The sequence below is a fragment of the Mesoplodon bidens genome (genome assembly GCF_964165515.1).
Source record: "Mesoplodon bidens genome assembly, chromosome: 2".
Lineage (NCBI taxonomy): Eukaryota > Metazoa > Chordata > Mammalia > Artiodactyla > Ziphiidae > Mesoplodon > Mesoplodon bidens.
The window spans coordinates 71,369,397-71,390,493 of NC_138177.1; the positions used below are offsets into that span (position 1 = coordinate 71,369,397).

General features: G+C 38.6%; 1 protein-coding gene across 1 annotated transcript; it reads left to right on the top strand.

The window, feature by feature from the left end:
- Positions 1-492: 492 nt before the first annotated feature.
- On the top strand, positions 493-20,687 carry LOC308612072 (Fc receptor-like protein 3; the record flags this gene model as incomplete). Its single annotated transcript, XM_081224306.1, is given in 15 exon segments — positions 493-562; positions 1,490-1,732; positions 2,216-2,470; positions 2,707-2,991; positions 3,802-4,089; positions 4,398-4,676; positions 10,722-10,876; positions 10,878-11,001; positions 11,371-11,490; positions 16,654-16,681; positions 17,560-17,672; positions 17,886-17,954; positions 19,443-19,474; positions 19,576-19,692; positions 20,514-20,687. Coding segments are annotated over 15 exon segments (2,298 nt in total). The 3' UTR covers positions 20,634-20,687.
- Between the last annotated feature and the right edge of the window lie 410 nt (positions 20,688-21,097).

Genomic DNA, 21,097 nt, shown 5'->3' on the forward strand with positions numbered 1-21,097 from the left:
AACCAGAGATTGAAAAAGTAGGAGGAACAGTACCCAAGTAATGAGGGAAGGAGAAACCATTTCTCCAAGCTCTTTTCTGTCTCTACATAGCTGAGTTCAGGCTAGGGAAAACAGGGGGGGGATGAACTATGAAGGTGCTAAGTATTAAATAACAAAGAGAAGAGTCAGGATTGTGGGTACAAGTCATTCATGTTTATACAATAAGTTATAGGCTATTCTTTTTTGTTTCTTTGTTTGGGGACTATGGGTATCATAGAATGGGGGCAAAGAAATGGGAAGGAACAACCAAAGAAGTGGTTGTGGCTGGGTTGTTGGAACATTTCTCAGATTGTCTAAGTGAAAAGGTTTGAAAAACATTGCTCTGTGCTAACCTTTAAATCTTGGCTCCCTCACAGCTCCTGGAAGAGATCAATCAGGTCAGTTTTCCCTTTTCTCTGTTCCTCCTGGTCTCTGGGCATTGGTCCTCCCAGCCAGCACTGCCTGTACCCATAAATGAGGCCTGTGGTGATGTGCCAACATCAGTGGTATTGCTACTCTGAGGTCACACCTGTTGCATTAGTGGGTGAGCAGACCCTCCTCTGACTTCTCCAGTCTTCAGTTCTTTCCCTATTACCGAATGCCACAGTGTAGAGGGGAAGGAAATATTTGCAGAAGGAAAGGCAGAGGCAGGAGGCTGATATTGAGAGAAACTCGGATCTGATCTCCTCTATTCCCTAAGACCCCTCTGTATGTCCAAGCTGGTGCCACTATCAAAGAAATATAGAAATATCTCCTATTCATAGTGGAAAATGCTAGAGCCAAATCTTTATACATCTCCAAAAGAAGCTCATGTCACTGCACTCTTTCAATTTCTGGTCCCATCGGTTAGTTGCAATTATATATACAAATATGATTATGCAAGCAGTCCATGCCCCTTTGTTCAAATTTTTTGTATCCTGTATCAATTACTGATTATGCTCACCTTAGGCAGAGAGTAGAAAAAAAAAATTGCCTTCCCCATAGACTCTCAAATTAAGCAAAGTTTAAAAGAATTGTAAGTGAAACAAATCTTGTTCATTAAATATTAATAGCCAAGTAGGTACTGGCTTTTCAGAGTCTAGAAACTTCTTCTGAGGTATATACATCCCAGGCTGACTTTTACCTTGACAGGACTGTATAGGACAAGAGCATTTCAGAATCAACCCACCTTCAGAGGCCCTCACAGTGTTTGCCCAGCTATGAATCACATCTCCTGACCTTTTCTGAGCCCATACCAGGAACCTGAGACCTATCCCCCATGACACCTACCCACCCACTGCTACTAGGCAAAAAATGACAAAGAACAGATTCTGTCCCAGGCAGTTCCCCAAGTTGTGTCTGCTCCATTTCCAACCCTGGTCCTAATAGGAATTAGCCCAGAAAAACTCCTAGTTGCAGCTGGGCCTTTCCTTATGCTCCACCCACCTCTCATTCACCTTTACCTGCCTTCATATTTCCATTTCCTATTCAGGAGTAACTCCAAAAGCTTTTCTTCTCCTCAATCCTCCATGGTCCACAAACTTCAAAAACAACAGAGTGACTCTCACATGCAGGGATTCCCTTTCTCCAGCCCAAGGAGACATATCTTGGTATCATAATGATCATTTGTTGGATAATAAATATGAAGAGATCCAAATACACGAGACTGGATATTACAAATGCAAGACTCGAAGATCTTCTCCCAGTGACCCCGTACATATGGATTTTTTATCTGGTGAGGAAAGAAAGGAGGGAGTCTCTGAAATTAAACCACTGGGCAGCATGTCTAAGGGCTAGGCTAATGCAGGGAGCCTAGGCAAGGCTGTAAACAGGCATGAGGATATTTGAGGTATTGACCCCAGTGGGGAAAATAAGGAGATAGGGCAGCAACAGGATGCTGCCTTGTCCATCCTCTCCATCCAGAAAAGTACTGGTAAGTCAGAAGTCACCAGGAAAAAGGGACTTGGGTCTGAAGAAAGGTATGGTATAAAACTTCTCTTTTAACAATATGTATGGGGATTTCTTAAGGATATTTTCTGGAAATTAGTTCATTATCTTAGGACAAGTGAGAACTGGGTTTTGGGATCATGTGGAAATGTTGATGGAGGACATTTTCAGGTATGTATAGGATTGCAGCTCTTTCTTCATGGCCAGAAATGAGAGTTTGAAGAAACAAGCATCAGTAAATAAATTGATTGCATTCCTCCACTCTTTGCAGAAAGACTGATCATCCAGGCTCCACACCCTGTCTTTGAAGGAGATGATGTTGTTCTGAGATGCCAGGGGAGAGAAGCAACAAGTGAAACAGTTTTTTACAAAAATGGAAAAAAAATTAGTAAGAGCTATACATCAAACTTCACACTAAATTCAGTCTCCAGGGACAATGGCAAATATCACTGTACTGCTTCTAGAAAAACCTTTTGGGGAAACACAAGGAAAGAAATTTCAAAACCTCTAACAATTCAAGTTCAAGGTAATGGCTGCCCTCCTGTGGGTAATAGGACTTGGCAGGGAAACTGTGTGATGATTTAGGAAGGGGCTCATCAGTGGGGATTTCATGAAAATCCTCCAGTCATAGGAGGGAGATGGGAAGTAGTTCCACCTACTTGGGTCTCTGTGTTCTGATAGCTGGTGCTGAAAGTACACGTGCATCTTTCCAGGAGCCCTGAGCCTCACTACCTTGGGAAATGTGTTTGTTCTTCTCTCTAGAGCTGTTTCCCCCTCCTGTGCTGACAGCCAGACCCTCCCAGCCCATAGAGGGGAGACCAGTGACCCTGAAATGTGAGACTTGGCTCCCTCCACAGCGGTCATACATTCAGCTTCAATTCTGCTTCTTCAGAGAAGACCAGGCCTTGGGATCAGGCTGGAGCAGCTCCCCAGAGCTCTATTTACCTACCATGTGGAGTGAAGACTCAAGCTCTTACTGGTGCCAGGCAGAGGCAGTGACTCACCGTGTCAGGAAAAGAAGCTTGAGATCCCAGATACATGTGCAGAGTGAGTGTCTGTGGAGCTGCACTTCCAGAGTCAGAGCCGGGGAGAGGAGAGCAGAGCAATGACATTTCCTGCTCCCTAGGACACTGAACATAACAGAGAGGAGAATTTCAGCTGTCCTGGTATCCTTCTCTCTTCAGGTTCAACACTGGCCTAATGTCCCTAGAACATTCTCTTCCATCTAACTCAGTTAATAACAGTTATTGATCAGTTACTGTGTCCCCAACCCTGTGGGGGGTTACAGAGCCATACAGGATATGTTCTGTCAAGAGTCAACAGATAACTAGAAGCACAGATGACCACAGGCAGTCTTTAGAGGTCCCTATGCTGCTTCCGTTTATTGACCTAAACATGCTCCAAAACAAAAGTGGAAGATAAACATGAACTGGAATAACCAGAAAAGAATGTGGGAAGATGGAGGTGAGACTGGAGAAGAGCCTTGAAGGATAGGAAAGTGGTTTGAATTTCAGGATAGAAGTAATATTCTCAGGGTTCACTCTTATTTTGTGATCCATCGGTGCACCAAAGATTCCTTAGATATAAATGTAAATAAAATGTGACTGCAGTCAGCATTAGGTTTAAGAAGATCAGGAGCCTAGTCCCCACATTCCCCAAGAATGGGAACTGTTGTATGTGGTGAGAGGGGTGTTTCTGCCTTTATAATAACATGCACAATTAATTCCTTATTGCCCACTTTGGATCCCTGCTTATTGTACCTGCTGCTATTGGCTTGTTCGTAACAGAACCAGCCTTCTGCTTGACCCTGAAGTTTCTGCCATGTGAACCCTCATGTGTCATCTTGTGTCCTCCCAGGAGTCCCTGTGTCTGATGTAAATCTAGAGATCCAGCCCCCCGAGGGACAGCTGATTGAAGGAGAAAATCTGCTCCTTATCTGCTCAGTAGCCAAGGGTACAGGGACTGTCACATTCTCCTGGCACAGAGAGGGCACGGTGAGAAGTTTGGGAACAAAGACCCAGCGTTCCTTGTCGGCAGAGCTGCAGATACTCACTGTGAAGGAGCGTGATGCTGGGAGATACTACTGTGCAGCTGACAACATTCACGGTCCCATCCTCAGTGAACTGATCAGAGTCACACTGAGAAGTAAGTTCCCGATTCCTTCTATTCAGCCTCAGTTCACAAGCCAGGGTTTAGGTTTTCTATCAGCCATGAGGCTCTTTGGAAGAAGGCAAAGGAACAGAGTTGTGAAGATTTAGAGGCTAACCAAGGAATGGCAAAGATGACAAAAGTTGAAGATATTTTACTTGTGGAGAGGACCGTAGTGATGAAAACAAAATTATCCAGGATTACTCTTCATGGTTCAAGAGATATATCTACATTTAAGTTTCTTGAGTGGGGTTATGAGTGTGTCACAGCATCAGAGTCCTCTGACAGTCTACTGTCTCTCTCAGTTCCAGTGTCTCGCCCTGTCCTCACCCTCAGGGCTCCTGGGGCCCAGGCTGTGGTGGGGGACATGATGGAGCTTCACTGTGAGGCCCAGAGAGGCTCTCCCCCGATCCTGTACCGATTTTATCATGAGGATGTCAGCCTGGGGAGCAGCTCAGCTTCCTCTGGAGGAGGAGTGTCTTTCAACCTCTCTCTGACTGCAGAACATTTTGGAAACTACTCCTGTGAGGCTGACAATGGCCTGGGGGTCCAGCTCAGTGACAGAGTGACTCTCAATGTCACAGGTGAGTAGGGATGCCTGCAGCAATTACAGCCCAGAACAGACTGTGTCTTCTCTTTTGGGCTATTTGCTGGTGTGACATTCTAGCAGACTCCCCACTTTTTTTTCCTCTACCTGAGAGTCCTGGGATTCTTTCTTCTGACTATACATTCAGGAACTTAGGCCATTCCTAATGGTTTTTCTGCATTTACCAAGATGATCATATGATTTTTATTTTTTATTTTATTGATGTGATGTATCATGTTGATTGATTTACAAATGTTGAACTACTCTTGCATACATGGAGTAAATCCCACGTGACCATGGTGTATGATCCTTTTAAAGTACTGTTGTATTTGGTTTGTTAATATTCTGTTGAGGATTTTTGCATCTATGTTATCTGAGATATTGGCCTGTAATTTTCTTTTTTGTGTGTTGTCTTTGGTTTTGGTATCAGGGTGATGTTGGCCTTGTAAAATAAGTTAGGAAGTATTCCCTTCTCTTCAGTTTTTTTGAATATTTTAAGAAAGATAGGATTTACAGCACCTTTGAATGTTTGGTAGAATTCACCTGTGAAGTCATCTGGTCCTGTGCTTTTATTCTTGGGAGGTTTTTGATTTCTATTTCAGTCTCTTTCCTAGTGATTGGTCATTCAGATTTTATTTTTTTATGATTCAGTCTCGGAAGGTTGTGTGATTCTAAGAATTTGTCCATTTATTCTAGGTTGCTCAATCTGTTGGCATATAACTGTCCACAGTATTCTTGTATAATCCTTTGTATTTCTGGGCATTCATTGTTATAGCTCCTCTTTCGTTTCTGATTTTATTTATCAGAGACTTCTCTCATTTTTCTTAGTGAATCTAGTTAAAGGTTTGGCAATTTTGTCTGTCTTTTAAAAGAACCAGGTCTTAGTTTTTATCAAGATTTTCTATTTTCTTTTTAGTGTATATTTCATTTCTCTTTGAATCTTTATCATTTCCTTCCTCCTACTGACTTTTGGCTTCATTTGTTCTTCTTTTTCTAGTTCCTTTATGTGCAAAGTTAAATTTTGGTATGTCATATTTTCATTTTCATTTGTCTTCAGGTATTCTTTCAATTCACCTTTGATTTCTTGTTTTATCCAATAGTTGTTTAGCAGCTTGTTGTTTAGTCTCCACATATTTGTGATTTTCCAGCTTTCTTCTTGTGGTTGATCTCTAGTTTCATACCATTGTGATCAGGCAAGATGGTTAATATGATTTCAATCTTCTTAAATTCATTGAGACTTGTTTTGTGTTCCAACATATGGTCTATTCTTGAGAAAGTTTCATGAGCACTTAAGAAGTATGTGTATTTTACTGCATTTGAATGGAATGTTCTGTATAAATTTATCAAGTCCATCTGGTCTAATGTATCTTTTAAGGCTGTTGTTTCCTTGTTGATTTTCTTTCTGTATGATCTATCCATTAATAGTGGGGTGTTACAGTTCCCTACTATTATTGTGTTGCTGTCAATTTCTCCCTTTAGGTCTGTTAATAATTGCCTTGTATATTTTGGTGCTCCTATGTTAGGTGCCTATATATTTATCACTGTTACGTCTTCTTGATGAATTGTCCCCTTTATCATAATTAATGTCCAGTTTTGTCCTTTGTTATCTTTTTTGGCTTGAGGTCTATTTTTTCTGATATGAGCATGGCTATACCCACTTTTTTTTTTTTTTTTGGCTGCCATATGCATGGACTATCATCTTCCATCCGTTCACTGTGAGCCTATGTTTGTCTTTAAAGGTAATGTGAGTTTCTTGGAGGCAGCATAGAGTTGGGTCTTATTTTTTACTCCATCTAGCCACTCTCTGTCTTTTGATTGGTGAATTCAACCCATTTACATTTAAGGTTATTATTGATAAAGGAGAATTTAGTATTGCCATTTTACCTTTCATTTTCAGGTTGCTCTATATCTCCATTTTACCCGCCCCCCCTTAAGTTTCTGCCTGCTCCTTTGGTTTTTTGGTTTTCTATGATATTTTTCCCAGTTTCCCTTTTTTCATGTTTTGTGTCTCTGTTCTAGATTTATATTTTGTGGTTACACTGAGGTTTGCATAAGACCTCTCCTAGATAAAATAGTCCGTTTTCTGCTGATAGAATGTTATCTTCATTTACCTATATGGGTTCCATCCGTTTCCTCTTCCCCTTTTATGTTTTTATTGTCTCAAATTATCTCTTTTTGTATTGTGAGTTTTTTACCAAATTGAAGTAGCTATAGTTATTTTTCTACTTCCCCCCTTTTACCTTTATGCTATAATAAAGTGTTTAAAACCTATTCTGATAAAGAGTTGCAATTTTCTGATTCTGTCTATTTATCACTTTCCTCAAAGTTTTGTGTACTTTTGCCTTTTTGTTTTTTGTAGAAGAGCTTCTTTCAACATTTCTTGTAAGCAGAACCTGTGTTGATGTGTTCCCTCAGCTTTCATTCATATGGGAAGGTCTTTGTTTCTCCTTCATATCTGAATAATAACTTTGCTGGAAAAAAATATTCTTGGGTGACACTTTTTATCTCTCAGTATTTTGAGAATGTCATTCCATACCCTCTTGTCCTGTAGAGTTTCTGCTGAGAAACCTGATGATAGGCTCATGGGGATTCTTTTGTAGGTTACCATCCTTTTTTCCCCAGGCTGCCTTAAAATTCTTTCTTTGTGATTGACTTTTGACAATTTTAATATAATATGTCTTGTAAAAGGTCTTTTTGCATTGAAGTAATTAAGTGTTCTCTTAGCTTCAAGGACTTGTATATCCAGGTTCTTTCCTAGGTTTGGGAAGTTCTCAGCTATTATTTATTTAAATATACTCTCTGTTCCCCTCTCCTTGTTTTCTCCTGGGACACCCCTTATGCTAATGTTGCCTTTCCTAAAAGAGTCAGATAGCTCTTGGAGAATTCCCTCATTTTTAAATTATCTTATTTATCTCTCCTCTTATACTTGTATCATGATTTCTATCTTGAGATTGCTAATTCTCTCTTTCATATAGTCTGATCTATTTCTAGTTCTTTCCAAGGCATTCTTTCAACATTTATTCAGTTCTTCAATTCCAGAATCCCTGTTTGGCTCTTTTTTAGAGTTTTAATATCTCTGGTAAAGTATTTCTTTTGTTCATTAATTTTATTTCTGAGCTCATTAATCTGGCTTCCTGAGTTTTCTTGTAGCTTGTTGAGTTTCTGCATGACAACTATTTTGAATTCTTTCTCAGTTAGATCACAATATTTCATGACTGTAAGTTTGGTTTCTGGAGAATTGCCAGTTTCTTTTAGTGGTACAGTGTTACTGTGATTCTTCATGGTACTTGATGGGTGGTTTCTCTGCTGGTGCACTTGATGTAGTGACAGTTAGAAAACACAGGCCTTTCTTTTGTTTTCCAGTAGGTGGTGGTATGGCATAAGTTTTTGGTTTCTCTTACCTAAGCTGCCTCTGGCTGTGTTTGAGAGTAGTCACTTTCCATCTCCCCTCTCTCTATAAGTGTGGCTCTATTATCACTTCCTGTGCCTCCAGAGTTACTGCTACTTTGCTCCTGAAGTGTTGCTGTTATCATCACCTGGTGCCCCAGGATGCTGGGCTGTTCTCTCATGTCTGGGATCCCTTGAGTCATAGGCTCCACCAGTGCAGGCAAAGCAAGGGGGTAGGGTGGGAGCCAGGGTCAGGCTGGCACCTCTACCCTTTCTGGTGTCATAAGGTTTGTGGACTCTGCCGTTGTGGATTGAAGGGCAGGGGCTGGCGTCATGGGGCACTCATTAAAAAAATGAGTAAAGGACTTGTATAGACATTTCTCCAAAGAAGATATATAAATGGCTATTAGATACATGAAAAAAATGCTCAACATCACTCATTATTAGGGAAGTGCAAACCAAAACTACAATGAAATACCACCTCATACTCATTAGGATGGGTACTATAAAAATAATAGAAAATAACGTGTTGGCTAGGATGTGGAGAAATTCGAATCCTTGTGTAATGTTGGTAGGAATGTAAAATGATGAAATCATTATTGAGAACACTATGGAGGCTCCTCAGAAAATTAAAAATAAAGCTACCATATGATACAGAAATTCCACTTCTGGGTATACATCCCCCAACACTGAAAATATATTCTCAAAAAGATATTTGTACACGCGTGTACAGAGCAACATTATTCATAATAGCTAAAACATGGAAACCATCCAATCCATTTATCTGTTGATAACCCAATATCCATTATCAACAGATAAATGGATAAGCAAAGTGTGGTATGCACATAACATGAAAGATTACTCAGACTTAAAAAGAAAGAAAATTCTGTTACATGCTACAACCTGGATGAATCTTGAGGTCTTTATATTAAGTGAAACAAACCAGTCAAAAAAAGACAAATACTGTATGATCCCACTTATATAAGATGTTTAGGTTAGTCAAAATCATAGAAACAGAAAGTAGCCTGGTGCTTGTCAGGGGGTGGGGAAATGGAGTATAGGGAGTTATTGTTTAACGGGTATAGAGTTTCAGTTTTACAAGGTAAAAAGTTATGGAGATGGATGGTGGTGTTGGTTTCACAATGTCATGAAAGTATTTAATACCACTTAACCATACACTTAAAAAGTTTATGATGGAAAAAGTTAAGTTATGTGCATTTTACAGCAATAAAAATTGGATAAAAATATATGAGGTGATGACATGGGTGGAAAGGCACACTGAGATGTGCAAAGAATGTATAAAGCTTTACCCCTGAGACCCTTAGCATTTGGCCCAGGTCATTATATATTGCAAAGGATGTACAGAAGGGTGAATTATTCCCATTCAATGGATTGTCTCCATGCTCCCTCCCCTTTAGCCAATCTCAGATGCAAAGCAAAGCTTAGATGCAAAGCAAAGCTTCATTGGCAAACTTCTCTTGCCAATGAAGCACACAGCTTATATTTAAAGCACTGCACACAAATTGGCTCATCCAGGTTCCCTCACAACTTAGCAGAATCAGCAATCTCACAGTTCACATTTCACATTAATTAATTATTGATTAATAATTCCAGATATTAATTAAAAACATAATGATTTTCTGTTTTTCCTGGCTGTCCTATTTCTATAATCACAAAGTAAAATGGAAATCATGTTGTTATTACTATATCTGGATATTTTGGGGCCAATCTGGATCAATTTGGTCATCCACTCATTCACGAATTATTGATGAACTATTTCACGAATTATTGATGAACTATTACATGCCAAGGCAAAGTTCCAGCAGCCGGAAATACGAAAATGAACAAACAGATAAGTCCTCATTCTTTTTTTTTTTTTTTTTTTGCGGCACGCGGGCCTCTCACTGCTGTGGCCTCTCCCACCGCGGAGCACAGACTCCGGACGCGCAGGCTCAGTGGCCATGGCTCATGGGCCCAGCCGCTCCGCGGCATGCGGGACCCTCCCAGACCGGGGCACGAACCCGTGTCCCCCCGCATCGGCAGGCGGACTCCCAACCACTGTGCCACCAGGGAAGCTCCCGATAAGTCCTCATGCTTATGAAACTTACATTCTATTAGAGGAATCAGATATACAACAGTGACAGATGATAGATAAATAAGAGAGAGATACATAGATACATAGATTGATAGATGTTAGTGTTAATGCTATGCAGAAAAATAAAGCAAGATAACTGCGTAAAAGGTAATGAGGTCCTACTTCAGATAGGTGTGGAAGTCTAGGTTTAAAGCTAAGTCTCAGGAGTCAATCAATGATATGGAGAAACAAACCTTGCTTTTAGTTATTATTTCTATCAGTAATAGTAACTAACATTTATCGAGCATTTTACATACATGATTCTTATTACCATAGCTTGTGATATAATTATTATTAGCTCCATTTTACGAAGGAATAAACTGAGACTTGGAGCTAGTAAAAAGTTTTTAAAACAGCAAGATCACAGGGCTAATAAAGGGCAGAGACAGGATTTAAACTCAGGTTTTCCTGAATCCCAGGTCTATGTTCCTACTACTAAACTAAACTAAATATTTCCTTTATTAACTTATCTTGTACACATACTTAATTAAAACTGCTCATGAACTATGTTGCTTCCCTCAGTTCCAGTGTCTCATCCTGTCTTCACCTTCCACCCTGCTGGGGCCCAGGCTATGGTGGGAGATGTGTTAGAGCTTCGCTGTGAGGCCCAAAGAGGCTCTCCCCCGATCTTGTACTGGTTTTACCACAAGAATGTCACCCTGGGGAGCATCTCGGGCCCCCTTTGGAGGAGGAGCATCCTTCAACCTCACTCTGATGGCAGAGCATTCTGGGAACTACTTTTGTGGGGCTGACAACGGCCTGGGGGTCCAGCGCAGTGAGATGGCGACACTCAGCGTCACAGATGGGTTGGTGGTACCTGGGCTATAGGTTACATTTATACTCAATAAAATATTTCTCCAATAGACTGTAGAAATTCTCCCAGTGTCAAAGAGTTATTAACATGAAACCAAGGCTTGAGGCTTCTGGAGACTGATACTGATTTCATGGGGGTGGGGGAGGGAAAAGGAATAAATTTTAATGTTAGATTCTGGCAATAACTCTCATGTGCTATTATTTTGAAAATTACAAATTATACTGTAAATGATTCAAATTGAGAAATCAGAACCTGGCAAAAACCTGTCCTAATATATCGCTAGCCCCCACCTACATGTTTTTTGTCTTGATAAAAAAATATTTGGCCCTGAACTCAAGTATAGATCTCTTCACTTAGGGCCTTCCAGTAACAAAATAACACTTATCACCGAGGGGGTCACTGCAGGGCTGCTAAGCATCCTTGGCCTTGCTGCTACTGCTGCTCTGGTGTGTTACTTCAGGACCCAAAGGAATTCAGGTGAGTGGCTATATCATACTCTTTGATGTTGTGACTTTTGCCATTGCTGTAATAACTTGGACTTGTGTAGTACATCCTATAAAGGTTAATTATTCCTTTCCAAGTACTAAGCCCTCAGTTCTAATCACTGCCACTCTGTGGCAGTGACAAAAAGGTAGAACAAATTTCTTAATGAAGTTACTACTCCATGTGTTTAATTTGAGATTTAAATCAGAGAACAGAGTTTTGCTTCCATTTAAAAATTAGAAAGTTAAGTATTTACTGTTCCAACCCCAGTCCAAAGCTTACTGAAATCAAAAAGAAGGAAAAACAAAGTCCTCCACTTGTAACAACAACAAAAATTGACAAAAGCCATAAGTACAAACCATAAACTCTGAGATATATTTGAAAAGCATATAAAGACAGTGATATTTATTAGTAGATAAAATTAATAGATATTCTGAGAATGAAATTAAAATTTCAATTTCTGATTGTTTGTTGCTAGTATATAGAGATTCAGTTGATTTTTGTACATTGATCTCATATCCTGCAACCTTGCTAAACACACTTATTAGTTCTTGTATTAGTTTTGTAGATTCCATCAGATTTTTCTGCATGGATGATCAAGCCATCTGTGAATAAAAATAATTTTACTCCTTCCTTTCCAATCTGGATTCCTTTTATTTCTTTTTTTGCCTTAATGGACTGGCTAGAACCTCCTGTACAATGTTGAATAGAAGCGTTGAGAATAGACATACTTGTCTTGTTCTTGAACTTAAAGGGGGGAAGTATTTGGACTTTCACCACTGCATATGATCATATTAGCTGTGGATTTCTTGTAGTTGCTGTTTATTAGGCTGAAGAACTCCCTACTAATTGTAATTTGCTGACAGTTTTTACAGAAAAAATGACAAATGTTTTTTCTACATTGATTGAGATGATCATACGATTTTATTTTATAGTCTAGTGATACGATTTTGGATTTTGAATGTTGAACTGGCTTTGCATTTCTGGGGTCAACCTAACTTGCTTATAATTTTTGAATTTGATTTGCTAAAATTTTTAAGAATGTTTGCACCTATGTTCATAAAGGATATTGATTTGGTAGTTTTATTTTCTTGTCATTTCTTTTTCTGTCTTGATGTCTAGGTAATACCCACTTAGTTATCACTTCCAGAATTCTTCATTCCTTTCTGTATATACATACATCCATATGGTATCATTCTCTCTCTGCTTGAAGGACTTTTTTTTTTTAACATTTCTTGTAGTATGGGTTTGTTTGTGAACTTGATTGATAGTGTTGCTGAAGTCTTCTATATCCTTACTGATTTTCTCTTTACTTGATCTATCAGTTATTGAGAGAAGGGTATTGAAATCTTCAACAATATTTGTAGATGTTTCCATTTCTTCTTTCAATTCTATCACATGTGCTTCATGTATTTTGAAACTTTATTATTAGGTGCACACATATTTATCATTGTTATGTGTTTTTGATGAAATGACCACATTATCCTTATGACCTTTTTATTCCTGTAACATCATTTACTCTGAAATATTCTTTGATATTAATATATTAATATAAATAATGTTAGCATGATATTTCTTTTTTCTACTCTTTTACTTTTAATTTATTTGTGCCTCTATATTTAAAATGTATTTTTATAGATAGCATATAGTTAACTTGGATTTTTTATCTAATATGGCAGTCTCTACCCTTTAATTTTAAAAATTTAGACCATTTACATTAATGTGATTATTGATAGGGTTCAGTCCCTAAATCTATTATTTTGCTATTTGTTTTCTATTTGTCTCATCTGTTCTTTGTTTTCCGTTTCCTTTTTTTACTACCCTCTTTTGGACCACTTGAGTATTTTTTATGATTCCATTTTATTTCCTTTTTTGGCTTATTATATATATAACTCATTGCTTTGTTATTTTAGTGGTTGTTTTAGAGTGTATGGTATACATATCTAACTTATCACAGTCTACGTACAAATGACATTATATCACTTCATGTATAGCATAAGAATCTTACCATTGTGTACTCCATTTCTCCCCTGCCGTTACATTGTTATTAATTTTGTAAACAATTATCTTTTAAAGAAGCTTACATATAATTTAAAAATATTATACATTTACTCATAAAATTACCACTTCCAATGTTCTTCATTCCTTTTTGTATATCCATATGTTCATCTGGTATCATTTTCTTTCCACCTAAAAGAGTTCTTTTAACATTTCTTGTAGTATGGGTCTGCTGGTGGTGAATTATTTCAGCTTCTGTATGTCTGTAAAAGTCTCTGTTTTGCATTCATTTGTGAAATATATTTTTACTGGCATAGAATTCTGGGTTGAAAATTTTGTTTTCTTTCAATATTTTAAAGATGCTGTACTGTCTTCCTGTGTGCATGATTTCTAACAAGAAATCTGCCATCATCCTTGTCTTTTTCTTATGTGATTGCTTTTATTTTTCTCTCTGAATGTTTTTTCGTGGATCAGAAATCTTTGAGTGCATGGACTGTTTTATTCAGTGCTTTGGGTGCTTATAAGGTTTCAAGACTTTATATCTGGAATTACTAATCCTTTACTCTCTGTCTTTCTCTGTGGTGTAACATGAACTCTCTTTTCCGTCAGACAAAATACTTCTGTTTTCCTTTTTCAGGGCTCATATTGAAAATCAAGCAAATAAACAAATAATTGGGTCTCAATTTAATGAAGACTTTACATACTTTCCTTAATGATAGTGGTTAAGCATTGTCTTCTGACTTCCACTTTCAGGTCAATTAATGAGCATCCATCCTTCCTCTTCTTTGTACAAAATATGGCATCATCATTTTATGACTGATATTTAAAGCTACTTAATAGTTTCTTAAATAATATTACATATACAATTATGTATGTAGCACTAACCCTGATAGTACTCATCATAAAATCTGTCATTCATTTAGAGTCTATTACATGCAATTTTATAGTGTCTAATTCTCTGTTTTTCAGTATGTACATTTCACTTCAATTCAACCAATATCATTATAACCATATTAAAGATGAAGAAATGAAGATTTGAGGGGAAGTTAGCAACCTTTCCAAATTCATGTGTATCTACTAAGAGTTAGAGTTAGGTCTTAACTGGGGTCTCCCTCTAGCCCTTGAGTCCATATTCTCTCCATTACATCTTGGTAACTTGTAAAAGGCTGGTTGTACCTCCTACTTTAAAAATTACTTTTCTATCTCATTGCCTATCTGGATGTCATTTATTAATCAGTAACATACTAGAAGTGCAGACATTAGAACCTCAGTATTGCAGTTGATAATATTCAAAAAACAGGTTGCTCAGTCAGTACAACACCAAATAACACAAGGGAAGGAAAGATTACCAATCATTATTTTATGTGATCCATGAGGGCAGAAACCCAGGAGATTCTGTCCTCTAGATCTAAGGGAAATGTTTTTTTAAATAGCAAACTCAACTAAGGAATTCTGACAGAGTCAATCAGAGGGTCTCTGCCTTTCACATCTCAAAATATTGTCTACTGTACTTCCCTCATAGCAAAGTCTTCCTTCTCATTATTGACCAGCCTTCTCAGGGAAGAGCTCAGCCCTTTCAAATTCATCTAAAAGTGAAGGACTCTGCTCCTTAAGCCTGAGTGTTTTCTCCAAGTTACCTAAGGGAGTGATATATTTATTGACTCTATAACTGCTTGGAATTAAATTCCAGTAATGTAACTCTCCAAACTCCAGTCTCCTTAGCTGTATAATGGTCATAATAATAGTATATACCTTTTAGGTGCTATGAGACAATCTATGTAAACTGCTTAGCACAGTGCCTGGCCCATATATCTTTAGTGAATACTAACTTATATTATAAATAGCCACCTTCTGGGTCTGTTTTCCTTTATGCAGATGAGGAGATAATCTGACTTTCAGATGCATCCTGGGACTTAATTAACCTGCTTACAAGTAAGGATATTAGTTGTTGATTGATATGGTTACAATGGCCCTGAGGAGAGAGATACAGGCCAGGATCATGCTTACACACCTCTATTTTAACTCAGGACACCTGGTTCACAAAGGTGGGGTTTGTAGACATTAATCAGTCATTTTCCATGAGAGGTAAGGCTGAATATGTTTACTTTGGGAAATAACTTGTGTTCTCTAAGACCAGTGAGACAGATATAGAGCCACAGATAAGTAGGCAAAGTGCAGAGATGGGAAACTGGGAGGAGGCTGTACTGGGCAGGCCAGAAAGATTTCAATATTTTTCTGTTAATGGAAAGCTGGCATATTTTCAAGGCTGATGGAGTAGGCTTCCAAATTAGGTTTACATGTAGTCACCTATTAAAAAATTGTCAACTTGTTTTTCTTTTAGTCCTCATAGTACATAGTTTAATTTGTTCAGCTGTTTAACAAATCTTTACTAAATATTTTCAACCTTCTAGGCATTAGAAATAGAAAAATAATTAAGACAAGTTTTGCGCCCTCAAGTAACACACCTTTTCACGAAGGAGAGAGTTAGAGGCAAACACAGAAATAGATAATTAAAATACAATGTAGTAATTTTAATATTGCAGGGTTCTATGTGCAAGGATATAGGTCACTTAATCCAGCCTGTTGGCATCAGGGAAAGCTCTGGAGGGGGAAAGATAAATTGGTATTAGCCAGGTGAAAGCAAAGGAAAGAAGGGGTATGGAGAAGACAATATGCATCCAATGTTGTTGAAATGGATTTGTAAGGTCAGAGATAAAGAAAGGTCTGGGTTTATTCTGGTAGTCCTATTGAGTCATACTCGTGTAACAAGTATTAATTTTAACCCCCCTCTAGGTCTCAGTCTCCTTGTCTCTACCTTATAGGGCTGCAGTGAGAATAGAGAAGTGGGAGTACGGGAAGCACTTGATCTAGAGCTAAATATTAAGTTGTCTCTCTTCTGCTACTTGGTCACAACTACTTAGAGTTCATGCTGCTATTACTGATTGAGTGATTGAGAATAAGTGTGACTCTGTGCAAATGTCTCTCCAGACCCCACCTTCCTTATCTATACATGACATAAGGGGTGGAGCCGGATGTTCTCAAAGATTTGTCATAGCTGAAATCTAGGCTGAATTTGATTTCTGGGAAAGGATGTTCTAACAGAGAGCACATTGTCCACGGAGATCACTTATCATCAATGTTCCTTTTTTCATTTTTCAGGAGGACTTTCCACCACTGGAACACCTAGGTGAGGTCTCTGCTTCTTGTGCTGTCAGCATTTTCATTTTATTTATGCTCACAAGATAGAACATGGAATTATGTACATTAAAAAATATTTTACTCATTTCCTGTTAAAATTTCAAATTCTTATGAAATAAAAAATGTGATTAAGAAGGCCACTTTCAATCATAGTTGTGAATAATACTCACTTATACCTACTTATACACAGAATTAATGTTATTTACTATCCATGGTTAATTTATCTCCTTCCTTAAGTGTGCACCAGTAGATAATTGATCACTGATGTCTTAATGATATCATCTTTCATAAGGCTACATTTATTCACTCCCTTATCGCTCATTTCCCCACTCATACACTCATTCAGGAAACAATTATTGAATGCTGGCAATGTTCAACTCACAGTATTAACTGCAGAAGGAAATGAAATTGGAAAAAAAAACTTTTCCTTAAGAGCCTTCATAGTATTTTGCAGGAAAGGTAGGTCATTGTAATATGAGGTAGAAAACTGAAAAGAACCTAAAAAAGGACAAAGGTCAACTTCTGTGGAATGCAGAAGCCTTTGTGTATCGATGTTGAAACATTTAAACTTTTGAAAGTAATAAAAAATAGGCAAACACAAGTGTTTAGTCTATCAAAGGGACCTTGAACTATGTAGCCTTTGTCTTCTGACCTTGCCTCAGCTGGCCTTCTCTGTAATGCTGCACTGGCTCTGTCTTGTGCCATACTTCTGACGTTTTCTCAAAAGACGCATGAAGACTGTTAGAGTAGCAGCCATGATATTTTCACATGAACCATGCTGAGCTCTTCCTGGATATTGATTTTCCTGAGATTCTGTATAATCCACAAATACTTTTCTCCTTTTTGTCTCTCTCCCCTTCTTCACAGTTACAGTCCCAGGGAGTTTCAGGAACCTTCTAGAACCTCCAACACAGACCCCCAAGAGCCCACTTACTCTGAACCACCAGACCCAATGGAACTGCAGCCAGTGCACAGCAATGGTGAGAACTTCCTAAGGAACAGAGGGCTCCAGGGAGGACCCAGGGAGGGAAGAGAGATTGAGCAACAGTCCATGGCTCAGTCATATTCAATATAAAAATGTCATTTCTGGCACTATGTCAAGGTTAGAAGGTGGTTATAAACTTGGTGACTGGGAAGAAGATTTTATAGTGTGAGTTCTTGACTACAGCCAACTGTGATCTATTCTTTTACAGTGGATCTTGGTGAGAGCAACCTGGTTTATTCCCAGATCTGGAGTATCCAAGATACAAAAGAAAATTCAGGTGAGACACAAGTAGAGGTAAGGTGTCAGTGTTTTATCAAATCCAGCAAGGGGTTTTTGATCAAAGAATCATCTCAATATGAATCCAACATGAGAGGTATTAACTGCTCCTCTTATATTACCAATCTTATAATCACATCCATTCCCTCTTACCTGTCTACACTGCCACCATTACCCCATAAACTCTTTAAGGACAGACACCTTATTTCTTTGCAAATATATCAGTAGCATATAGTGTTATGCTTAGAAAATGAGAGGCCCCCTCAATTTTTTTTTAATGAATGAATGAACATAATTGCTAAATTAAGCCTTTAATTATGTAATGTGTAGACAATTGTAATTCTCTTAACTGGTCTCTTTATTTCTAATCTCATTCTCCTTCCAACCTTCTAACGACCTGTTTCCTGCATGATCCCTCTGAGATGCACAATTGATCACATCATTGTCTAGGTTAACTACCCTCAGTGATTCTCCATTTTAAAGCATGACCCTTGCCTCCCCCTGTGATTTTGTCCCTCCTCTAAGCTCTGCCTTATGTCCTTACTTTAGCCATGTTGAACTCTTAACATTTGCTTGATCAAACTGGGTTGTTTTGTGCTTTGGTGCTCGTGCTTCTTATTTGTCTTGTAATGTTCTTGCCTCTAGTTTGTCTGTGACCCTTGCTCACATTTCAAGAAATAATTCAGTTACCATCGTGAAACTCAATAGTTCCCACCGACCTTCCCTATCTCCTAACCTGAGAGGAACTGATTACCCTTTGTGGCAACAGCATAGTTTAATATGTATTTTTATCTTAGTGCTCATAATACTTGTTGTATTTGTTTCCATGTCTATTTCTCTCCTTAAAAATGATAAGATTCTTAATTGTATGGACTGAGTTTATGTCATTTTTGCCTCTTTATGGCTTACCAATGCTTAATAGAAGGTCATTGTTCACTGAATGCTTATTGGCTGAATAACTAAATGAAAGAGATCCAGAGAATCCCTTGGAAGGATAGGAGAAATACACACACTGAATTTTCTCAATGTTAGCACTGCATATCTTTGGCTTACTGGGCATTTTCTGTTTGGCCTTAGAATGCCAAGTCCCTGTTGGAGCTGCCTCCACCAATTTCTCTGTGCAAAGTGAAGTGAATCATATTTATTTCCTTCTCCCAGATGATCAATGTAGCCATTGAGGCCCTAAATAGAGGTAGGGAGGTGGAAATAACAGAATTGCTGTGCTGGGATTGTGATGAGCAGTGGAAAAAGGAAGATATTTTCAAGAAAATCATTCTGGGCATTTTATGGGCAGAGGAAAGGCTTTATTGTTTACAAGTGTGAGGATGAGATTCTTGGTCTGTGAGGGCTTGGAAGAATTCAGCAGAGGAGACAGCTAGGAAATGAGTCAGCAGAGGAAAGATTGGCTTGGAATGCACTGTGAATAGGTTGTAAGTTACAGTGTATTACCCACAGTTTAATACTTTTCTTTCCTCTTCCCATCCAACAGCAAATTCACCAAAGAAACACTGGGAGGATAAGGTGGGTTATATTTCCTGGATTGCTTTCCTCTCTGCTTTTCCTCACCTACATTTAGGTACTTACTATTTGTGTTTTGGTTTTTTTTTTTTTTTTCCCACCAGGAGCCTGCAGTCATCTATTCAGAGTTGAAGAAGGCACATCTAGATGATTCTGCAGGGCTGGCCATCAATCAAGACAGGGACCCTGAAGATGCTGCAGAAAACTATGAGAATGTCCCATGTGCATTGTCAGCCGTAGACCACTAGCTCTGTACCCATAGTGGGTCACAGAGACCCTGAGAAGCAGCCTGTGTCATTATCTCTGTTATCTCCAGCCATGCTACCTCTTTCCCTCCAGGGCTCAGCATCCCAAGAGGCTGGGCTATAGGGGACATCAGGCTGGGTGAAAGTTCTGCCAAGTTCCTCTGTGCCTGAGTCTGTGTGTTCTCTAGGAACATAGTGAGCAGCATTTGAGTAAATTCTGCATTCTTTTCACAGTAGAGACACATGTGAAGGCAGGGCAGTTAGGCCTTCAGCTCCCGGGCCTGTTGATGAGAAAGGAGAAACGGTCTAGCCAGGATCATGAGGATGCGATCGTGACCAGTTGATCTAAGTGGGATCAAAATCTTTTAATGTACTATCTCTTCATAAACAGTTTGTTCTAAACATCTGTTTCCATTTTTGTGTGGTTGATAGTGGCATTGCTGATGTTCTGTTGTATATGCTTTGTTCCAGCTACCAAATTGGAAACAACCAAAAAGCTCTGTTCTATCCACATATATACTATTTCTTCATGAAATATACATCAGTATTAAGATTTTTTTAATAACACATTCTATTTAATGGGAGAGAGCTTCCAAATTGTCTGATTAGATAGTATAATGGACTGAATTGTATTCTCTCAAAATTCAATGTGACTATACTTGGAGATAGGACCTTTAAGGAGATAATTATGGTTAAATGAGGTCATAAGGGTGGCCCTTAATTGAATTGGACTGGTGTCTTTCTAAGAAGAAGAGGAGACACCAGAGCCCTCTCTATCTTTCTTCATGCACACAGAGGAAGGGCCATGTGAAGACACAGCAAGACAGATATCTGCAAAGCCAGAAGTAGTCAGGAAGAGAGGTCTCACCAGAAACCAACTCTGCCAGCACCTTGATCTTGGACTTCTAGAACTGTGAGAAAATAGATATCTGATGTTTAAGCCACTTAGTCTGTGATATTTTGTTATGGCAGCCAGAGCAGACTAACACAAATTTATACATAGATACATAGATGATAAATGATTGATGACGATGATGATGATGATGATAGATAAATAGATAGATAAAGATAGATGCAGGTATATGACACACACACACATACACACCCCAGCCCACACAGAATTTGTAGTCTTCAAGATACTTCATCTCTCATAAGATCAAACATTCCTCCTACCAGTTGCAGCTCAGTTTTACTGTATAATTATTCAACATCCACTATTTGATGGCTACAGAAGCATCAACATCAATCTTGGAAGGTCAGTAGAGCCAATGATTTACATGACTCAGATGGTAAAGCTTAGTGTCACTCAGGAGCCCTCATGACCTGAGCTGGCAGTGGGTGTAGAGATGCAAGGCAATTAGTAGGCTCAAAGGAAGACATC